The sequence below is a fragment of the Glossina fuscipes genome, unplaced genomic scaffold (assembly GCF_014805625.2).
Source record: "Glossina fuscipes isolate IAEA_lab_2018 unplaced genomic scaffold, Yale_Gfus_2 1, whole genome shotgun sequence".
Classification (NCBI taxonomy): Eukaryota; Metazoa; Arthropoda; class Insecta; order Diptera; family Glossinidae; genus Glossina; species Glossina fuscipes.
The window spans coordinates 2,523,108-2,541,137 of record NW_023998415.1 but is presented as its reverse complement, the minus strand read 5'-3'; the positions used below and the strand labels follow the sequence as shown (position 1 = coordinate 2,541,137).

Below are 18,030 nucleotides of genomic sequence, written 5' to 3'. Positions count from 1 at the left end.
CGAATGACTCTAATGAACTCTCTCGCTGTCTGATCTGTCTCTCAATGTTTGTGATTGCCTTAGTCAGTATAAATAACATTGCACAAAATTCACTCTTTTGTTATACAGACGGACTTTGACTTTTCTCTTTTCATGATTACTCTCCTTAATCTCATCTGTTATACATGAGGAATTATGAAAAGAAAGACCTATTAACGGAATTCCGTTATTATATAAAATATTGTTCTCTTGTGAAGAACGAAAGGAACGACAGGAACCCTCTACTCTACACCTATGTACGCGGACGTTATACAATTTTTCAATATGGGTCCTACCCAAGCCATTTTCAATAACGTTTGTCCTTCATCTAAAACACGTCATAGGTATATCAAATTTCATAACTTGTGTTATAGGGTATATTAAGTTCATGCGGACACAAGTAATACTCAGATGGCCGTAAGATACACCCACCTTGCATTATATCCATCGGTTTAGAAGCACTTTTTGAATTGATTTAAGCCTGATCTTTGTGTTATTGATGAAATTTGGTACACTGACGTACTTTGACCGAAGGACGAATGCTATTGAAAGTGGTTCGGATCACTCCACTTTCTAGACCACTTCGCATAAAAAACTGAAAACTAGAATTTGTCAAAATTTCACGACAAAAGTCGGTGAGTAATCGCGACATACTTCCAGTTCGTGTGAAAAATTTGGTTCAGTTACGACAATTTTTCGAAGCTCCTCTCTTATAAGCGTTCCTACAAAAACTGATTAAAAGGTCTAATTTGCAATACTTTAATACAATTTTTACTATGACAGTTTGATGATTGGACATTTTTACCATATAAACATTTAGTTGCCGTAGGAATGCTTATCTGAGAGGAGAGAAAATTGCAATTTATTTCAGAGTGGGGCGTCGTATAGGGAGTGGTCGAAAAAGCGATACGATCCGAACCGTTTTCGATGGCGTTTCGTCCTTGGGTCAAAGCAGGTCACAGTACCAAATTTCGTTCAAATGCCTCAAAATTGCAATCTGTAAAGTTAAATGACACAAGACATTAAAACGAGCGCACCTCAAGCCTTTGTGGGTGTTATTTACATGCGCATAAATTTAATTGTTGTGCTCTTGCAAAAAAAAAGCGATTTATCATTTTATTATTAATATAATAATAAATTGTAAAATTAGGAAGCGTGCAGTCCCATGCCAATCGGTGAAGCCAATATATCATCTCTCCCCAAAATATCTTACATGTTGCGTACGAATCCTGTCTTACAATCGCAATACAACACACCTCAATTTGTTTAATGGCTATGCAGTATCAATTTTCGTATATTTATTGTATTCATATATTTATTGCACTCTCACCATTTTATTTTTTCATTAATTATAAGAGTTTAGTAAACCTAGTATGATTGCATTTAATGTTCATAATATATTTAATTTAATAACAGTTTTTGTGATTCACACAATGTACAATCAAATAATAAATAATAAAATGTTCTTTTAACTAACGAAAAAAATTAGCTAACCTTGGATCTATTCTTTCAATATTTTGGCTAAATGAGAATTATATATATCCTTCACTCGAGAATTAAAAATAGATTCCTCTCCGAATCGTGGTAAGTATCTACATATTATTTCCTCGATGCTGCGCGTAGCAAATTAATGTTAAAAACGCCAAGATTAGCCGAAAGGACGTACACTGCGCGAAACCTGGATCACCACAGAATGATGGTTTGCCCTTTTTTTTTTGTTTACTTTTCGGGGTTTTTATTAAACCATCTCCCTTTTTTTCCTTTGGAGAGTCTCCGTAGTATTTTGTATCAGGTTATGCTATCAGGCGCCCACGTGTATTGTGAAATCTGTCATAATCAAAATTGACGACATTTTCCCATATGATAGAATACCAAATATGATGTCGTTTTTAAAATTGGGATTCCTTTGCGATTGTTCATTATTAAATACCTTGTATCACATCGTCTAACATAATTCTTATTTTTGCTATAGAACACAAAATTGTACCCTGTTTTGATATGAACTTTCTATTACGGAACTGTACATTAAAAATTAGGATATCTTTGCAAATAAAAGCCTAGTTTTCGTAAGTCTGATTGTGCTGATGAAGACGTTCAAAAATTGTGGTACATATTCAAAATTCAGCATAGTTAATTTTTGTATCAAACTACTATTATAGATCAACTTTCATTAGAACATATTAAAATTTGCACTTTTCTGCCTTAAAAAATAAAAATTTCCCAATAAATTCTTATATTGGAAAAGGATCCAAAAATAGGCTCGGATTCGTATTACAGGTTAGTTTCATCAATTTTCTTGAAAATATATGTACATGGTAGGATCCGAAATATAGATCCAGATGGTCCAAATTTGCTGCAGTTAATTTTTTTATCTTAAATTGCTGTTGTGATCGGATTTTCATCATAAAACAGTGAAAATTAGACCTTTTTGTCATCATCACTTTAGTTTCTGCTACATTTTTGTCGAGGAATTTTGAAACTTACAAATTTTTCCCGGACTGATTCAATTCATTTTTAATTGCTTTCGTTCTTAAGTCAAAACACGTCAAAATATCTTGGAAATTGCTTGAACGCATTAATTTACATGCACGGACAGACAGGCTTAGGCCGATTCAGAATCATTTCATAATAATAATGAAATGTGGCCTTATTTTAAGCGCACCTGTGTGTTACATACATCCGCGCAAGCTTAATGTGCCCTGTGCCGCAAGTTCGAAGTCGAAATCGTCGCAAAGGTAAGGTACCTGTTAAACTGGAAAATTGACTGTTAGAAATCGCATTGAATCACATATCACATTTATGGATGTAACAGTTGAACTTCAACGACAAGAAATTTCTTACAAGCTCCATCTAACTTTTTCATGTTGTAATAGTTTTGGAAAAGTATTTCTTATCTATAATTTCTCCCCCATATCTCCACTTTGAGCCATTTCAGATTCAGATATTGACGTTAGAAGCAATTCCATCGATTTTTTCATCAGCATTGGTAGATGAATGTGTAGAAGAATCGCGACTATGAAGTGGGCGTTCAAGGATTTAAATCTCAGTGAGATAGACTATTCTTGAGTCTCAGTTATAGTGACTGCTCAGTTGGTAAAGACATAATACTTATCGATTGGGACCAAATCCCGTAGACTGAGTCCAGCACCTCTCAGTTTCTTTCTTTCTCCTTGCTGACGTTCACAAAGAATTCTGCCCCTCAACGGGTTACGCGAATAGGACACATTTCCTGAATGATTGGACATATCATATGATCATATGATCAGTTTTGTTAACTATCTGTGCTTAAATTGGAATCTCTGCTAATCAAGGCTACAAAGCATTTTTAGTAGCATGATGATGTAATTAATGGTATACTTAAAGGTAAGATTTAAATCTAATGATACATCTAAACATTTGACTTTGTTTTTCCAGGGAATGTCTTTATATCTTAAGGTTTTTATATTAGCATATGGAAGAAGATTTACACTAACGAGTTGTTTGGCAAGTTTGTTGCGAGAGGTACTAATTTCGATACAAAAAAAAAGAGTCGCAGCAAATATGGAATATTCAGCTTGAAAACACGACCGTTGAGGACAAACTGCACTAATTGTTACGGAGTGTGAGCTAAGCTAACCCAAAGAGGCATTCAAGTTTGAAGAATCAACGCGTCAAAAGGATTTGAAAACAGTCTTGACGTCGAACAAAATCCTTGTAATGTACTTTCTAGAAATAAAATTTAATTTAATAAAATTGCGAATTTTATCAAACGATTGTATAACTTTTCGGTATGTTCCCTTTTGAATCTGATATGTTGCAAAAAAAGTCCGTTATTGTGAATAAGCTTCAATTTGATAATATTTTTTAGTGTTAATAGATTTATAATGGATTTTTACTACTTTCTATTTTATTATATTATCCTTTGATGATACTCTTCGATTAAATATCAAAAACCGTTCTCCTGCCAGAAGACAATGTCCATTTAATCAACCGACAATCGTTAATTTATTGTTCAAGCCGGTCCTCGTGAGCTTAACAATTGTTAAAATAAATTGTGAAAAATGCAATGCTTTAAATTCTTTATAATTCGCATTGATGAAAGATTTGTTCTTGGTTCCTAAGGATTGACATACAATTAATATGATGGTAACGAATTAAAACCACGCGTTTTTTTTTTTTGATAACGCGAATCGTTTACATACGCTTGCGTATAAAACAACTTAACTCGTCCGAAGGCAAAGAGGTCTGCTGCAAAGTTGAACAATATTGCCGGCTTAGTTGTAAACATAATCGTAGGGCTTTTACTGAGCTTTTCAAGCCATATATCTTTCTATGTAAACAAACAAATAAAAAAAAACACACCATCTAATCAAATTTTACAAAAATAAGCATTGGTTTAAAAACTTTAAGATGTTTTCAATAATTATTCCAAAATATGAACATATTATGTTTGTTCGTTTATATAAAAAATTGTGATTTACTAACTCCGTAAAATCACCAAGGCCTGGAAAGCAGACAAAATATTAAAAAAGTTGCATAAATGTCTATCTGTGTATCTACAGTTGCCTCTCGTTTTGTTAGAACTCAATATAAGTCCGTCTTCTAATATGATTTCTTTTTTTTTCTTTTAACTTATTGAGGTAACCTAAACCGTAATGAATTCATTTGCACTAATTTTTCCTTACAATCACTATACTTTTCTGTCTTGTTTATATTTTTTGACTTTACACATTGGTATTTATAAACCATGTGTACCATATGGATATCATTAACTAAGCGTTGATCATATCAATCCACAAGAACTAAAAAATAAATGCAGTTCACGTTTATTTTTAGATTGGCAACACTGCTTTATAAACTCGCGTAAACATAGAATCAAGTATTTTACGTAAACACAACATTAAGAAGTACTTATGAGAAAAGATGGTATTGTAGGCAAGTCCGGTGAAATATGAATTGTGCTCCTTTAAATTTGGTAAGACGGAGAAATTTGTGTCATATTAAACATTATTATAAAACTGCTTTTTTAGGCTCATTTCCATGAGAGAAGAGCAGAGAAATTGCTAAAACGTCACGACTTTGATGAAGCCTATAAGGCCATAGAGACATCGCTGTATTACCTACAAGATGCCTATAAAAATGCAAGAATTTCTAAATCTTTGGAAGTCTTAAACACGCAAAAATGGGATTACGAAAGAAAATTACATCAGATTTCAATGCGTAAACAGCAATATGAAAGAATAAAAGTTAAAGAAATCGTACCTTCGCCAATAGAAAATAATTTAAGCGGAAAATCGGCCGAAGTAACGATAATAAACAACGCTCAAATGATAGCCAGGTCCATAGATAAAACTATAAAGGATTTTGAAAGCATGCATCGTGTACAATTGCAAAGTCACGATCATCATAGTTCTCAGTTGTATTTGAATGGTGGAGTTGTCGATAAGGATAAAAAGTGCGATTGCAAAGATAATAAACGAAATTCAAGTTTGTTTGAGGAGCATTCGCAGAATGAAGATGACATGCCGTCACTTGCTCCCTTAGAATTGCCTTCATTCGATTATAGTGGTTTTTTAACGTCAGGCTTAGTGGATAAATTATATAAACGACCAGATAAAGTCTAGTAATTAAGTTTAAGGTTTGTACAATTTTTTTTATGTTTTTCTAGTAAATCTGCACAGAATTCAACATTTTACTATTGTTTATTGTTTTAATAGTCCTTGTAATAATTCTCCCATATCAGTTTCAGTTTCTATATCTTTTAACAATAAGAGCACCTGAGCTTCCATTTCACATACTAAATCCGGCTTACGATAGGTTATTATTAGAGTATTGTACTGATGATGAGTTGATAAATTGGCTTGGGATGGCAATAGCTCACAACGGTCTAATTCTTCCACTTTTATAACCTTATAATACTTCTTATTAGTGGTCTTCACTACAATAGCTCGTTTCGTGCAATCAGCTATTACTTGGTATACCGTGATCGGGTAGGGTAGATTACGTATGCGCCATTCAATGTTTTTTTTAGTTATTCTTTTACTCAAAATAGGTTCCGTATTGCTTATTTTCACAGTAAAATTATTATCTCCATTCGACATCTGTTCGGTATCGCCCGCACAGCCTAATTGACGATAATCCTCACCAACCTCTACTTCCCATTCTGATTCACCCAATAGCTGTTGAGATTTACGCCAACCCCGTTTCTGCAAAACTCCTGTATCCATACTGTATTCTTCAGCCATTTGTTGACCGTCCGGAAATTTATAATGTATTTTTCGGCTCCGTCCATTTATTACAGAACTCTTTTCCGCGCTATTTAAGTAATTTAACCATTTACCATAAGACATGGCGAGTGTTTCGAATCAATAGAAAAAACAAATTCAAATTTTCTGTTTGTTCGATATACATAAACAAGCATGCCTTGCTTTTGTTGTCATATTTTTACAAACGACAGTAGCGGCAGGGTTACTGTTCTGCAGATTAAAATAAGAACAATTTTGTAATTTTTATGATCATGAAAAATAATTAAACACGCCTACATTAAAAAAAAAAAACAAATTGTAGTAATTTTTAATACCTAAATAGGCTGTCAAATAGAACTTTTTCCATGATAAATTGCTTTAGTTTTTTTTTTTAAATGAAACTGCTTCACATTTTTAAAAAGCGGTAACAAGGTTGTGGTGATGAAAAACAAAGCAACATTTGAAAATTTTTTGGAAAATATACTTTGAATTCAAGTTCAGTTCAGTCAGTTTATCAAAGACCGTTTTGTCGAAGACTTGTCTGATTGACAATTTCAATTAATTTTTGTTTTGCCTATTGGGAAATCTTCATCGAAAAGTTATTGAAATTATTCTCAAAATGACTTTTTTATGGGCTATAATAGATAGATTTCTTTGCTTGGAAATCATAGTAATATTATTAATAATGCTGCCTATCATTGAACCAATTCACTGGAGCCGCTTGTTTAAATCGCAGCTTGTAAAGAGAATACAGCAAAACACGGTGCGTTTTTTCTATTTAATGCTTGGTGTACTAACTATTTGCCTTGCAAGTGCTTATGTGGATACGCGAAAATTTTCGCAAGTGGAGGAGAAAAATGCCCAGATGAAATTGGATATTGTACAGGAAATGCATTTTTTGAAGGCTCAACGTAATCTATACATATCAGGCTTCGCGACATTTTTGATTATAGTAATGAAACGAATAATCGCTTTCATTTCAATCATCAATCAATTGTTGGCGCAAAATAATGCAGCAATTAAACAAGCTCGATCTGCTTCAAAGGCTGCCGAATCTATGATAGACGAAAAGCTAAATAAAAACATGCAAGAAACGACAGATGACAATAAGCAGCAGGAAGAGGGAGAGGTTAGTAAAGAAAAACCATCTCCGTTTGTTCTAGATTGCTTATTAAATTGGAATAGTTTTTCATACATACTTTTTTCAAAATTAAAAAAAAAATTTATCAGTATGGCAACTACTTTTAACAGAAAATACCGAAAATTACAATCAGCAAATAATTTCCATTCACCGGTTTTGCTCGCACTCCGTGCGTCTCTTTCTTACCACTGCTTCTCTTTAGATCTGATGAAATAAGTGATTAATAGCAAAAAAAATTGCTGAACATATACGTGTTCACAAAAACATTTTTGCATAAAAGAGTAAGAATTTTTAAAAATAACTCTACTTTCATTTTTCTTTCGTACAAGAATTGATTTACGTTTTGTATCGCACTTTTCAGACATTCTTTGTTGAAATATAAGAGAAAGAAAGACATTCAATATTAATTCACATCAAAAATAATAATAAAAAAAAAGAACTGTACACTTCAGCAGCAGCACAATAAAATTCAATTGTAAAAATGGGTCTGGTTTGGACTTTGATAGCCGGTTTTTTATATGCTGAAATCTGCGTGGTACTCTTATTAGTTTTACCTGTGGCTAGCCCATACAAATGGAGTCGTTTCTTCAAATCGAAATTTTTGGCTATGATAGCTCAACAAGCGCATCTTTACTTCTGCCTTATTATGGGCGTATTAGTTTTGTTTCTATTGGAAGCTATTCGCGAAATGCGTAAATATTCCACTCAAGAACATTCTTCAGACGTTCACTTGAACACAGAAATGCAGCATAGTATGCGCTTATTTAGAGCTCAGCGTAATTTCTACATATCTGGTTTTGCAATTTTTTTGGTATTGGTTATACGACGTTTAGTAACATTAATCTCGGTACAGGCTAATTTATTGGCTCAAAGTGAGGCGTCGTTAAAACAAGCGCAATCTGCTTCTGCAACTATACGTTCGTTGATGGAAGACAGAAATACCGAAAAAGCTGATGAAGCTCAAGAAGATAGCACATTAGCTGAGGTAAGTTTCATAAAGCATTTAAAACATTCTATTATTGCTCTGCATGTTAATCAGAAGCGTAGCACGGTATGGTTACGAGCCTATAGATGTGAAGGGAAAAGCATTACTTGATTGAAATAAAACTTAATCTTTGCGCTATCTCTTTCCACTACTGGTATTAACAGTAAGAGTGAAGTTAAAAATAGACCTTAGCAGTGAAAGTATTATTAATGCCTGTGCAATTGTGTTTGCTTTAAAGTAAACTAAAAAAAAAAAAGGATTTGTGTCAACGTACCGGGTATATTTCACAAGCAAATAAATTTGACGGCATTTTGACTAATTTTACGAACATTCTTTTGTACAAATGAGTAACTCGTGTGCTTCATAGTATTGAAGGCTTATCTTCCTCAAGTTGCAAATAAAACAAAGGACCTTAAAATGGAAATAGATAGCTGACTTTTCAATTGTTGCATACATAATCCGCGTAGGTTTTTTTTGATTTTTTGTATGTGTTATTACATTCCTAAATCCATTTGCTATGAGTGACGCCATTATATACAGCAGATATTTCGAAATAATTTTCAATTTTTGGGTGATTTTTTCGTACATATAGCAGATCTTACCAAATAGTGTCGATAAGCTTGAGATTTTGTGTAGATAGTCATATCTGTCCCTGAAAGAGGCAACTGTTTTGAATTGATTGTGGCCGACCAGCTTTTTTTTACACAATTTTAAAGTTGATAAAACAGCTGTTTTCAATATATTCACAAAAACTTAGAATAGCGAGCAAGCTTTATTTTACCCTTACCAAATTTTTTTGTTTTTTTTATATGTTAGTAAATTCCCAAGTCTGTTCGCTATTAGTAACACTACCATCTACAGCAGATTATGGAAAAGTTTTAGGGGAAAATCATTCAGATCGTTCTGCTTAAACGTTATTGAGATGTGTTTAGTATCAAATTCTCGCGATAAGCTCAAAACAACTTCCGTATTTTTATTTGGTTTCGTCTAATTTTCGTATTGAGTTCTTGTATGGAAGCCACTAGTTTTTTAAATTCTTATATTATTCAATATCATAGCTTTGCATGAAAAAGATATTTCATTGTCTTTATTGCTCCTGAATTCTTAATATTTTCGTTTTTCCCCATTGTTGGCTTTGTTTTTTTCCTTTGTTTTTTAACAGTTAACAAATTTGAGGAAACGGGTACAAGGACTCAATGCAAATATATCACAATTCATTTTAGTTGATAAAAAATTCAATTAAAAAGGCCTTTGGAAAAATTTCAAACGAAAAAAAAAAAAAATTTTTTTACACAGAATATTCGCGTTAACGTATTATTGCATTTATTTATGCTTAGGTCACCAAGATGAAGGAGCGCATTCACGAGTTAATTGGGGAGCTGAATCGTGAGAAGAAGGATAAAGAAGCTTTGAAATCGCAAGCTGAGAGTCTTAACAAGGAATATGATCGTCTCACGGAGGAATACAGCAAATTACAAAAGCAAGTGAACGTTAACGCCGAGGGCGGTGACAAGGCTGATAAGAAAGCCAATTAAATTATGAATTTGATTAAAACAACAACAAGCACATCCATTATTAGCCTTTAAAATTAAAATTTTTGCCAAAAGCAATTATATTCAACTCTCTCAACCCCGTTATACATATAAATTTTTTATAATCTTTTCACTTCCTTTCCTTTCTTTAAGTTATTAATTCTTGTTAATGTAGGTTTTTTCATAAGTTAGTTGTATCTTACGTGTGGGCGAGTTTAACTATATACAAAGCTTCTAAATACTTTTTTTTTCTGTTTTTTTTTTGCACATTCTGCTAATGGATTTTGTTTTTTTCGTCCTACTAAATAATAATTAAACTGAATTTTTTTTTTTTTGTAATAGTTATTAAAAAAATAACTAACAATATTAATGAGAATAAAAAATAAAAATAAATAAAACTTGATGGTTTTCACTTCTTATGACACCTATGCTTGACGACATTGCATTCTTTTAAACAACGCGACGGGAACAGAATGACGGTATAATTTTTGCAGTTGCAATAACCAAGACAAATCAAGATTGTGAATAGACCTTCAAATACTATCGTCGTAATGACCTTTGCAAAAGGAGACGACATGTGATTGGAGTGTCCGTATAAGTTAGAACAAGATAGCCATTCCAAAATTTGATCGATTGATATCCTCTTCGCATTTACTATTCATTATCATTATTATTGTTAAAATGAAGTAAATTCTTAAAGCACCAGCAACACAGACTATCGGCTCTAATTTATAAAAGTAATTATTGTGCGTAATAGTTTTAGCAAAGTAATATATTGTATTGAGATTCTGTTCTGCAATTGTATGGCTAAGGCGAATTCTCGAAAATGTTCAGATCCTGATTTTCTTAGCATTTGTTGGATATAAAAGTGGATCTAATTGGGGGTTAATAGAAGAGTAGTGCCGATAACGGTATTGTAGGTGTACTTCTATAATTTTCTCTTTAACTTTTCTGGCTTCGGTTGTGAAAGTTGACGCACTTTCGTGAAATATGTGATTGAGAAGAACCTGTACTGAGGCATCTACCATCTCTGTATAAAAGATTCCATCCATTACTCTCCAGTAATTGGGTTTTTTCAGCAATTAGATCCCTGAAGACGTGATTTGGAGGGTCTTCTTTCTTGTGCATAGACAGCGAAATGTCAAAAGGGTAGTCTTTCAAAACCCATGGGGTTTTAAGACCAAAATAGCGGAAAATTTTTAAGGAAGTGTTCAACTCCTCTCCGAGGTACAAGCAATAGTTAATTACGGTCAAAGGCGGCGACTTTCGAATTTTCTTGGCACTAATAATCTTTCTCACATTTTCATCGAGAATTGATTTGTTTGAATTAAGAAGCTTGGGAACGATTTTACCTTTTAACCCATAAAGTCTACTTTCTAAAGCTAGCAGACTAGTTTCCAATTATAATAGTGTTGATGGACGTCGTCCGCCTGGTGATAGACCGGCTTAAGGATATTGATATTAGATTTGCAGCTATTGCTGTAAATTGTCAAAGCATAGTCAATCTTGCTTAAAACAAGCATTTTGGTAAGGTAAGCAATAGTGCTAATGGGCGCATGATTTTTACAAACAACTTTATGAACTGTATGAAATTCACCATTGTTAATATGGAATTTTTTAACCGAAAACAGTGTGTTTCCCAACGATATTCGCTGGAAAACGTGACGATTATATGGAGCGTGTGCACATTTTGTACTGGTAAGTCATTTCCATCGCTCGATTTCCTGCATCACATATCTGCTTTTGACAAATATTTTTTCGATTTCTGTATAGAAATTTTAGCGCTTGACGAGTTTGCTTTCTAAGAAATCAGTCTAGTAGGGATCTGAAATATTTTCTTACACCCTGAGGAATCTATTAAACGCTGCGTCAATGCAATATAAGCTGATAACCTTGGCAGCCAGCAATCAAAATTCATTCATTCCAGGGTGAGAATATCAATGTACACTAATTGCTGCGGGGTTAACGGATGACTCTAGAAAGAAAAATAACTGTCCATACACAACCAGTCCCTTACACTACGTTTAGCGGATTGTTTCAGGCAGACATAACGGCGGTGGCCTGGTTAGCATGGTGATTAACTATAGGCTTATCTTCGAATATAAGATTCTTAAGATAAAATTTGGCAATAAAAAAATGATAAATGTTGAATCTATTAACGACTGAAAGACTTTTAATCAGAAAATTTGAAAAATATGCGAGAGGGGAGCCGCGTACGCAAACATTAATAAATTTAAAATCATGGAACAGCATCGCTTAAATAAACATAAAGAATGATTTTTTGGCAATACTTTGGTGGTTCCAAAATGTCTGAAACGAATTTCTGTTCGGATGAAGACGATGGAGACACTGATGCTGTCAGATTTTTGCTTTGCCGAAAAACTCGGATGGCTGAGAATGCTTAGCTTATATGTAGGAAAAACATGCCAGACATACGGCACAATGTTGTTCCATCAAACAGGGCCGTAAAGAGAAAAATTTGCTGATAAATATAAGTCACATTTAATTTTTTTAGTATTATTTTATTTTAATATTAGAAATAGCTCCAGTCGATATAACGGCACAAATTAAGGGTCAAACAAAAAATGAAATAGAAATTTTATTTTCATTGATTAAATACATTATATAGATAAAAGCAATTGAAACATTTATTTATCTAATCAAGCCTGGGGCCCGCATACTAACAGTTTAGATAAGCAACTTAAAAATTTTGTAGTACATTTAGTTAATTGGTCTTCTTGCTTCATAGCTATTTTATTCCCACCAAAAACTTATCGAAAAACTAGGACTTAGAGATCTTACATAATGCCACCATCTGGGAGGCATATACAAACAGTCCCCCGCTTGCAGCTTTAAATAATAAAATTTCACGTTTGCTACTAAAGGAAATTTCTGATAATCGACAGCGTCGGCATCGATTTGAGAGGTATTTTTAAGAAATTCACTTTCATGAGTATACAAGTTTTGGGAATCTTTAGGACTGGCTAAAATAATACGTTTCGACCCGAAAACTTGACAAAGCAAATTATGTTTAGGATCATAGTGAAGTGGCGACACAGTCCCCTCCGGTCCTAACCAAGCTTTTATATCTACGTCAGTATTAGATGAGCGCAAAGAACAGTAATCCGGCACATTGAAATCTTTTTTAAGCAAAGGAATTTGTTCGAAAAGTTCATGCTGAGCTAAATACTCTACTTTCCGCGACGATATCCCGCTACTTGTTGAAAACTGTCTTTCTAGGAAATCGCGCAATTTCATTAGTTGTTGCGACCATTCTTCATTTGAGTAATTGGAACCGATTTCTATAGGCACCATACGATTTCCAGCCAGTTTTAATATGTAATTCAAATCAGGCCATAATTTTAGAGCTGGCCATTCGGTTAATGTGTTAAGCAGCAAGACAGGCTGTTCTCGTTCAACATATCCGCGTTTAAATACTTCTACAGAAGGACATTCTAATCTTGGTATATCACATAACGCATTAACGCGTGGTGGATTTTCTATTATTGGCAATTTTAAATCCTCAACTAAATCTGCAAGAGAATTATAATTTTAAATCTAAGTCTACGAATTTTATGTAACTACATATTTACTCAATTTATCATTAAAGATCTGCATTAACTTCTCCACCAATCTATCGCCATTCTCATAAAGTTTTTGAGAATAGCCTATAAGCAGAGCTTCATCCAGTATTTTACTGCATTTTTCAATTTGCTTTAATTCCCTATTTTCTAGTAATAAAAAGAAAATCTTTTTGAAGAATTTTCATAAAGTGTTTTTTGTTAAAATATTCATATGATACTCACTTTTAAGTAGCAAGCTATACTATAAATTTGCCTTACGTATAAAGGAATTTTACTAAAATGATCGGTATGAATACTTTCCCAGCATTTGTCCACTAACGCTTGTATTAAGTAGGAGCTCTCTTCCCACTGTTCACTTGTTTTATCCAAATCTCGGACGATATCCTTCAATACTTTCAAGGCTAATGATATGACATAGTTCGCTTCAGGATTTTTCAGTAAAATTTCTTCAATCTCTTCATATTTCGGTAATAAATCCTGCAACTCTTCCAAATTTTCCATTATAACCGTGTACGCCTAGCAAAGCAAAATCACTATGTTGCCATATTAAGAAAAAATCTTAATAAATTCTATGAACGGGGAGATGTTTTAATACAAAACGAAAACCGTAAACAAAATAGGAACATATCTGGAGTAATCTCAAGCGAAGGGCTCATTTTCATAAGCATTCCCCTTTGGTTTTTATGTAATTTGATCTGCACTTATTTGTTCAGTTTACGTCACTGGGTTGATTGATCCTCAATCCCATAGTTTTATACCCAATCCTTATAATGGATTTGAAATATCAATTATTAAAAACATCGCAGCGATATAAAAAGCAAAAACAAAAACATAGCAAACGATCGTTGGAAATTTTAATTTTTGTTAAGCCGCCAGTAGTTTATTATTCGCCTTTCGACGACAAATGTATGGATGCGCGTCAGTCATAGAATTTAATGGAAAATATGTTAAAAGCAAGAAAAAAGAGAAAATTCTTAATTTTGAATAAAATGAATACAATAAGAACTGTAACATAAAATGTTAAAATTAAAAACAAGAAAAGAATGAAAATAAATAGTAGGCTTTGTTAAAAAAAAAGAAAAAAAGCACTCAACAAAATAAAATTTTACATCAAAGGAAGCGATGGAAGTTGAAATTTTTTCGAAATGGCATTGAAGTCACATTATAGAAAAAATCGCTTTTACATTCAGAAGTCGATAGATTTAATTTAATAAAGCAAAAAAAAAGGAAAGTGTGTTAAAAAAAATCATTGCGCTGAACATACAAAAAATCGCAGAAAACAAGAGCAATTCAAGTACGTATGTGTGTTTTTATGTGTAAGTGGTTGTTGAGCATCCCACAAGCATGTAGATACATTTAAATGAATTTTTTTTGTCAACTACACACTCATCGGCGTTAATAAACTCATCGATAATACGTAAGAAAGGAAAGAAAATACAAGGATATACATAAACATTCCTTAAAAAATAAATGTGTAAAAAAGAAAATAAAAGAAAAAATAAGTATAAAAATAAAATCTCTTACTAATATTCTAATCCTGTAAAATTTTTACAATTCCGCCAAAATTGCCACACTTTTGAGACACTATTCGAGAAAAGTAATTAATAGTGTATTAAATACGTGTCCATTAAAAGATTGCCCAATTTATAAATTTGAGTGAAGGCTTACCGCCAACTTTTCAAACAATTGAAAACTTTTCTTTTTGACGTTTATTTTTCGGTTAACATTTTTGAATAGTTACATACGTACAGCTTCTCTGGGAGAAGCTTTAATGGTTGGATATTTTTTTACATATTATTTTACACTGCATATTTGTAACAAAAATCTTATAAACAAACATCATGAAAACTATAGACGAGCAATCGAACAGTGGTAAGCGCAAAAAATGTAAACAACTGACGAAAGTATAAACTATTTGATTTTTTAATTTGGTGTTGCAGTTGTTTTTAGTAAATCTTTTCATTCCCCATGTGCAATAGGGAAATATTTCAAATTATAAAATTTATCGCCTATAACGATGCTATTATCTTTTTGTCGCATCCTATATAGAATTCGCAGTAAATATGGAATTCCATAAAGACTGATTTAGTTCTAGATGGTCTAAATGGTGCCAAGTTTTTGTTGAGCAAAACAATTATGCCAATAGTAAATAAAAAACATATGTTTTTACAAAAAAAAGGAGCGACGCAGAAAAGTAAATTAATGCAAGATAAGGAAAAACTAATGGGAAAAGAGCTTGAATGTGGTAGACACAAAGTGTCTTTACTAAAAAAAATTTGTAGATAAAAAAAACAAAAAAAAATAGTAAATATATTAGTTCAATATGGATTAAATTTGTTTATTTTTTTTTTTTGATTAAGAAAAGTAGAATTTTTTTAGTAGTTTTCGATATTAAGTAGACAATTCCGTTTTCGCTTTAAATTTGCTAAACCGTAGTAACTTTGATTTGATGCCACATTCTGCCAAGTTATCACGATTTTGATTAAAAGTCGTCCATTTTATTAGAGCGTCTTTACGTCTTCACCATGCTTAGCGTCGGTGTAGTCTGAATAAATCAATAATATTAAATTGAAAATGGTAATTTTAGGTAGAAAAAGATCTAAATTATTGAATTTAATACACTGGTACTTCCCATTTTTTTACCTGTAGAAATAATCGAAACATATATGTAATATTTATTTAGCATCAAACTACACTCTCAATCGATCTAGAAACATTTGTCCGTCTGTCTGTACGTCTCCTAAAGATTTATTAAAACTACTACTAAAGATTATTAAAATTTTATATATTTAGTTCTTTTTTTTAAGGTTGGGTATAAAAGATTCGCCCATGGCGGAATATAATTTTTATTTGTGTGAATATAATTCGCCAAAAAATGTCCACGATTTTATTATTTACTTTAACTACTTGGAACGAAGAAAACGAAGGAGAATGTATTTTGCGATACGACAAATTGTGGATTGTCTTTTCGGGCCTTGGAAAATTCTTCCGCTAAGCTTGGCTTAGAGCTTCTCTCTAGTAATATTATCAGATAGAATCGCACGCATCGCATTACAATTAAAAAAGTGTCAATTTTTGTATATTTTGGGGTGTACGATGGTTATCAGTCAATCAGCTGATCAGTTATCTACGGATATTCCTATGTTTTCTTTTCAGTAAAATACGTTTTTGCGTTAGTGCGAAGAATTCGTTCATTTTTAAATGAACGTCAAAAAACCGTTATTATTGGCTGAATAATAAATATTTTGAAATAAGAACAATTAAGAAAGTCATATTCGGCGGAGGCCTATCAAATTTGAAGTCGGATGTTTCGCGGTGAGCCCGAACATATGCACTTTGTAGGGTCTCTGAAGCTTCCTTTTACTTGTTACATACAGAATGGAAAAAAAACAAAATGACTGTACCACCCCATCCTTCAGTGGCCGGTAAAAAAACTGATTTGACGTCATAAGAGAAATGTTAGCGCATAAGTGTTATCTTATTTGCAATTAAATACTTTTTTTTTGCAAAATTTTTGTTAAGCAAAATAATAACAAACATAAAGAAGATAAAATAAGTACTGGCAGAGAAGAGAAGACGAAAAATAACCACTAAACAAACGCTTTTTGAATATTTGCCAAAATTACTAAAAGCCAATAAACATTGCAACTGAGTTTAATGATTCTTAAAGAAAGATATCACATCTAAATTTCTAACCAAATAGAGTAGAGCGATAACGTTCACATTAAATTACTTGTTCTTGACTAAGGGAGGTTTCATGCGAGCAATTGAATAGGATTTAGTTATTAGCAATACTCTCACAATGAATTTAAAGCGAAAGTTTCGAAAGCTGTACGCTTTTTTTATTATTGTTATATGCCTATGTATTTGTGGAAAAGGTACACACTCATTTCTTTTATTGTTTCAAATAAGCCCTTAAGTGTTTTTTGTAATATTTTTGTTATGTTAATAACTGGATATAAATCATTGTTTGGGGGATCGGGTCTAATGGGAATTCAAGATAAAGTTTATTTTTCGCTGCTTAGCAAGCACTAGTGAAAATTATATGTAATTTTTGGAATTCGCCATGTATGTCCATTCAATTTCCGGGGTATAATTAGGTAAATTGTACGGACAAAACGCTTCGGCTATACCGTTAATCTGCAGAATGTTGACAAATAATGTGACAATGTATATACGATACCGTTCGACATACCGATTATATTTTGTAGCGTATGTTAATCGATCAATTGTTCTATGCTTTTTATTTAAATAATAGTAGGTATGAAGGGACTCGTCTTAGGAAGACGCTCACTAGCATTTTCGCTTCTCGTTCTACACTTTACTTGTATCATTCGCTGTATCTTCATCCTTCTTATACTACGCCTTTTCCGTATACAAGAAGGTGTAGAAGCTAGCGTTTGCAGTGTTATCTGTACATTGAAAGATATTGATTCAAGTAATGCAGGGCGGCACCCCTTAGGAATTTTTCCATTTTTGAGTGGTACTGATTAATAATCCAAGAATGATTTTACCAAACTAGGAATAGGTTTTTCAATCTCAGTAT

The 18,030-nt window shown here is 32.6% G+C and overlaps 5 protein-coding genes across 8 annotated transcripts in view; 3 read left to right on the top strand and 2 right to left on the bottom strand.

Annotated features, from left to right (window-relative positions):
* The first annotated feature begins 4,915 nt into the window (after positions 1-4,915).
* Positions 4,916-5,704, top strand: LOC119631825. Its single transcript, XM_038024347.1, has 2 exons — positions 4,916-4,972; positions 5,028-5,704. Exons 1-2 carry the CDS (start codon positions 4,949-4,951, stop codon positions 5,619-5,621), a joined length of 618 nt encoding a protein of 205 aa, XP_037880275.1. The 5' UTR covers positions 4,916-4,948; the 3' UTR covers positions 5,622-5,704.
* On the bottom strand, positions 5,617-6,433 carry LOC119631824 (protein DPCD). Its single transcript, XM_038024346.1, has one exon. The coding sequence runs from the start codon at positions 6,345-6,347 to the stop codon at positions 5,700-5,702; it is 648 nt and encodes a 215-aa protein (XP_037880274.1). The 5' UTR covers positions 6,348-6,433; the 3' UTR covers positions 5,617-5,699.
* A 1,211-nt stretch (positions 6,434-7,644) lies between these two features.
* LOC119631354 (B-cell receptor-associated protein 31) lies at positions 7,645-10,177 on the top strand. Its single transcript, XM_038023486.1, has 2 exons — positions 7,645-8,368; positions 9,706-10,177. Exons 1-2 carry the CDS (start codon positions 7,865-7,867, stop codon positions 9,901-9,903), a joined length of 702 nt encoding a protein of 233 aa, XP_037879414.1. The 5' UTR covers positions 7,645-7,864; the 3' UTR covers positions 9,904-10,177.
* A 2,261-nt stretch (positions 10,178-12,438) lies between these two features.
* On the bottom strand, positions 12,439-13,985 carry LOC119631814 (bifunctional peptidase and arginyl-hydroxylase JMJD5). The gene is made up of 3 exons (XM_038024334.1): positions 13,707-13,985; positions 13,494-13,650; positions 12,439-13,433 (listed from the first exon to the last, which is right to left on the bottom strand). The coding sequence occupies exons 1-3, from the start codon at positions 13,983-13,985 to the stop codon at positions 12,655-12,657; spliced, it is 1,215 nt and encodes a 404-aa protein (XP_037880262.1). The 3' UTR covers positions 12,439-12,654.
* A 575-nt stretch (positions 13,986-14,560) lies between these two features.
* Positions 14,561-18,030, top strand: part of LOC119631393 (protein ECT2) — a 41,937-nt gene continuing 38,467 nt past the window's right edge. For 3 of the 4 annotated variants that reach the window (XM_038023555.1, XM_038023550.1, XM_038023552.1), the window contains exon 1: positions 14,561-15,356. In XM_038023555.1, the coding sequence (XP_037879483.1) occupies positions 15,326-15,356 (31 nt within the window). In that variant the 5' untranslated portion in view covers positions 14,561-15,325. The remainder of the gene's footprint in view (positions 15,357-18,030) is intronic. The other variant, XM_038023553.1, reaches the window with a different exon arrangement.

What these genes read in the sequence shown, in the direction of transcription:
- LOC119631814 (XM_038024334.1), bottom strand. Translation starts at nt 13,985, where the DNA reads ATGGAAAATTTGGAAGAGTTGCAGGATTTATTACCGAAATATGAAGAG. An exon ending in GTATAGCTTGCTACTTAAAA is followed by an intron (nt 13,651 to 13,706) that starts GTGAGTATCATA and finishes TTCTTCAAAAAG; the next exon opens with ATTTTCTTTTTATTACTAGA. An exon ending in GATCTTTAATGATAAATTGA is followed by an intron (nt 13,434 to 13,493) that starts GTAAATATGTAG and finishes ATTCTCTTGCAG; the next exon opens with ATTTAGTTGAGGATTTAAAA.
- LOC119631354 (XM_038023486.1), top strand. Translation starts at nt 7,865, where the DNA reads ATGGGTCTGGTTTGGACTTTGATAGCCGGTTTTTTATATGCTGAAATC. An exon ending in AAGATAGCACATTAGCTGAG is followed by an intron (nt 8,369 to 9,705) that starts GTAAGTTTCATA and finishes ATTTATGCTTAG; the next exon opens with GTCACCAAGATGAAGGAGCG.
- LOC119631825 (XM_038024347.1), top strand. Translation starts at nt 4,949, where the DNA reads ATGAATTGTGCTCCTTTAAATTTG. An exon ending in ATTGTGCTCCTTTAAATTTG is followed by an intron (nt 4,973 to 5,027) that starts GTAAGACGGAGA and finishes CTGCTTTTTTAG; the next exon opens with GCTCATTTCCATGAGAGAAG.
- LOC119631824 (XM_038024346.1), bottom strand. Translation starts at nt 6,347, where the DNA reads ATGTCTTATGGTAAATGGTTAAATTACTTAAATAGCGCGGAAAAGAGT.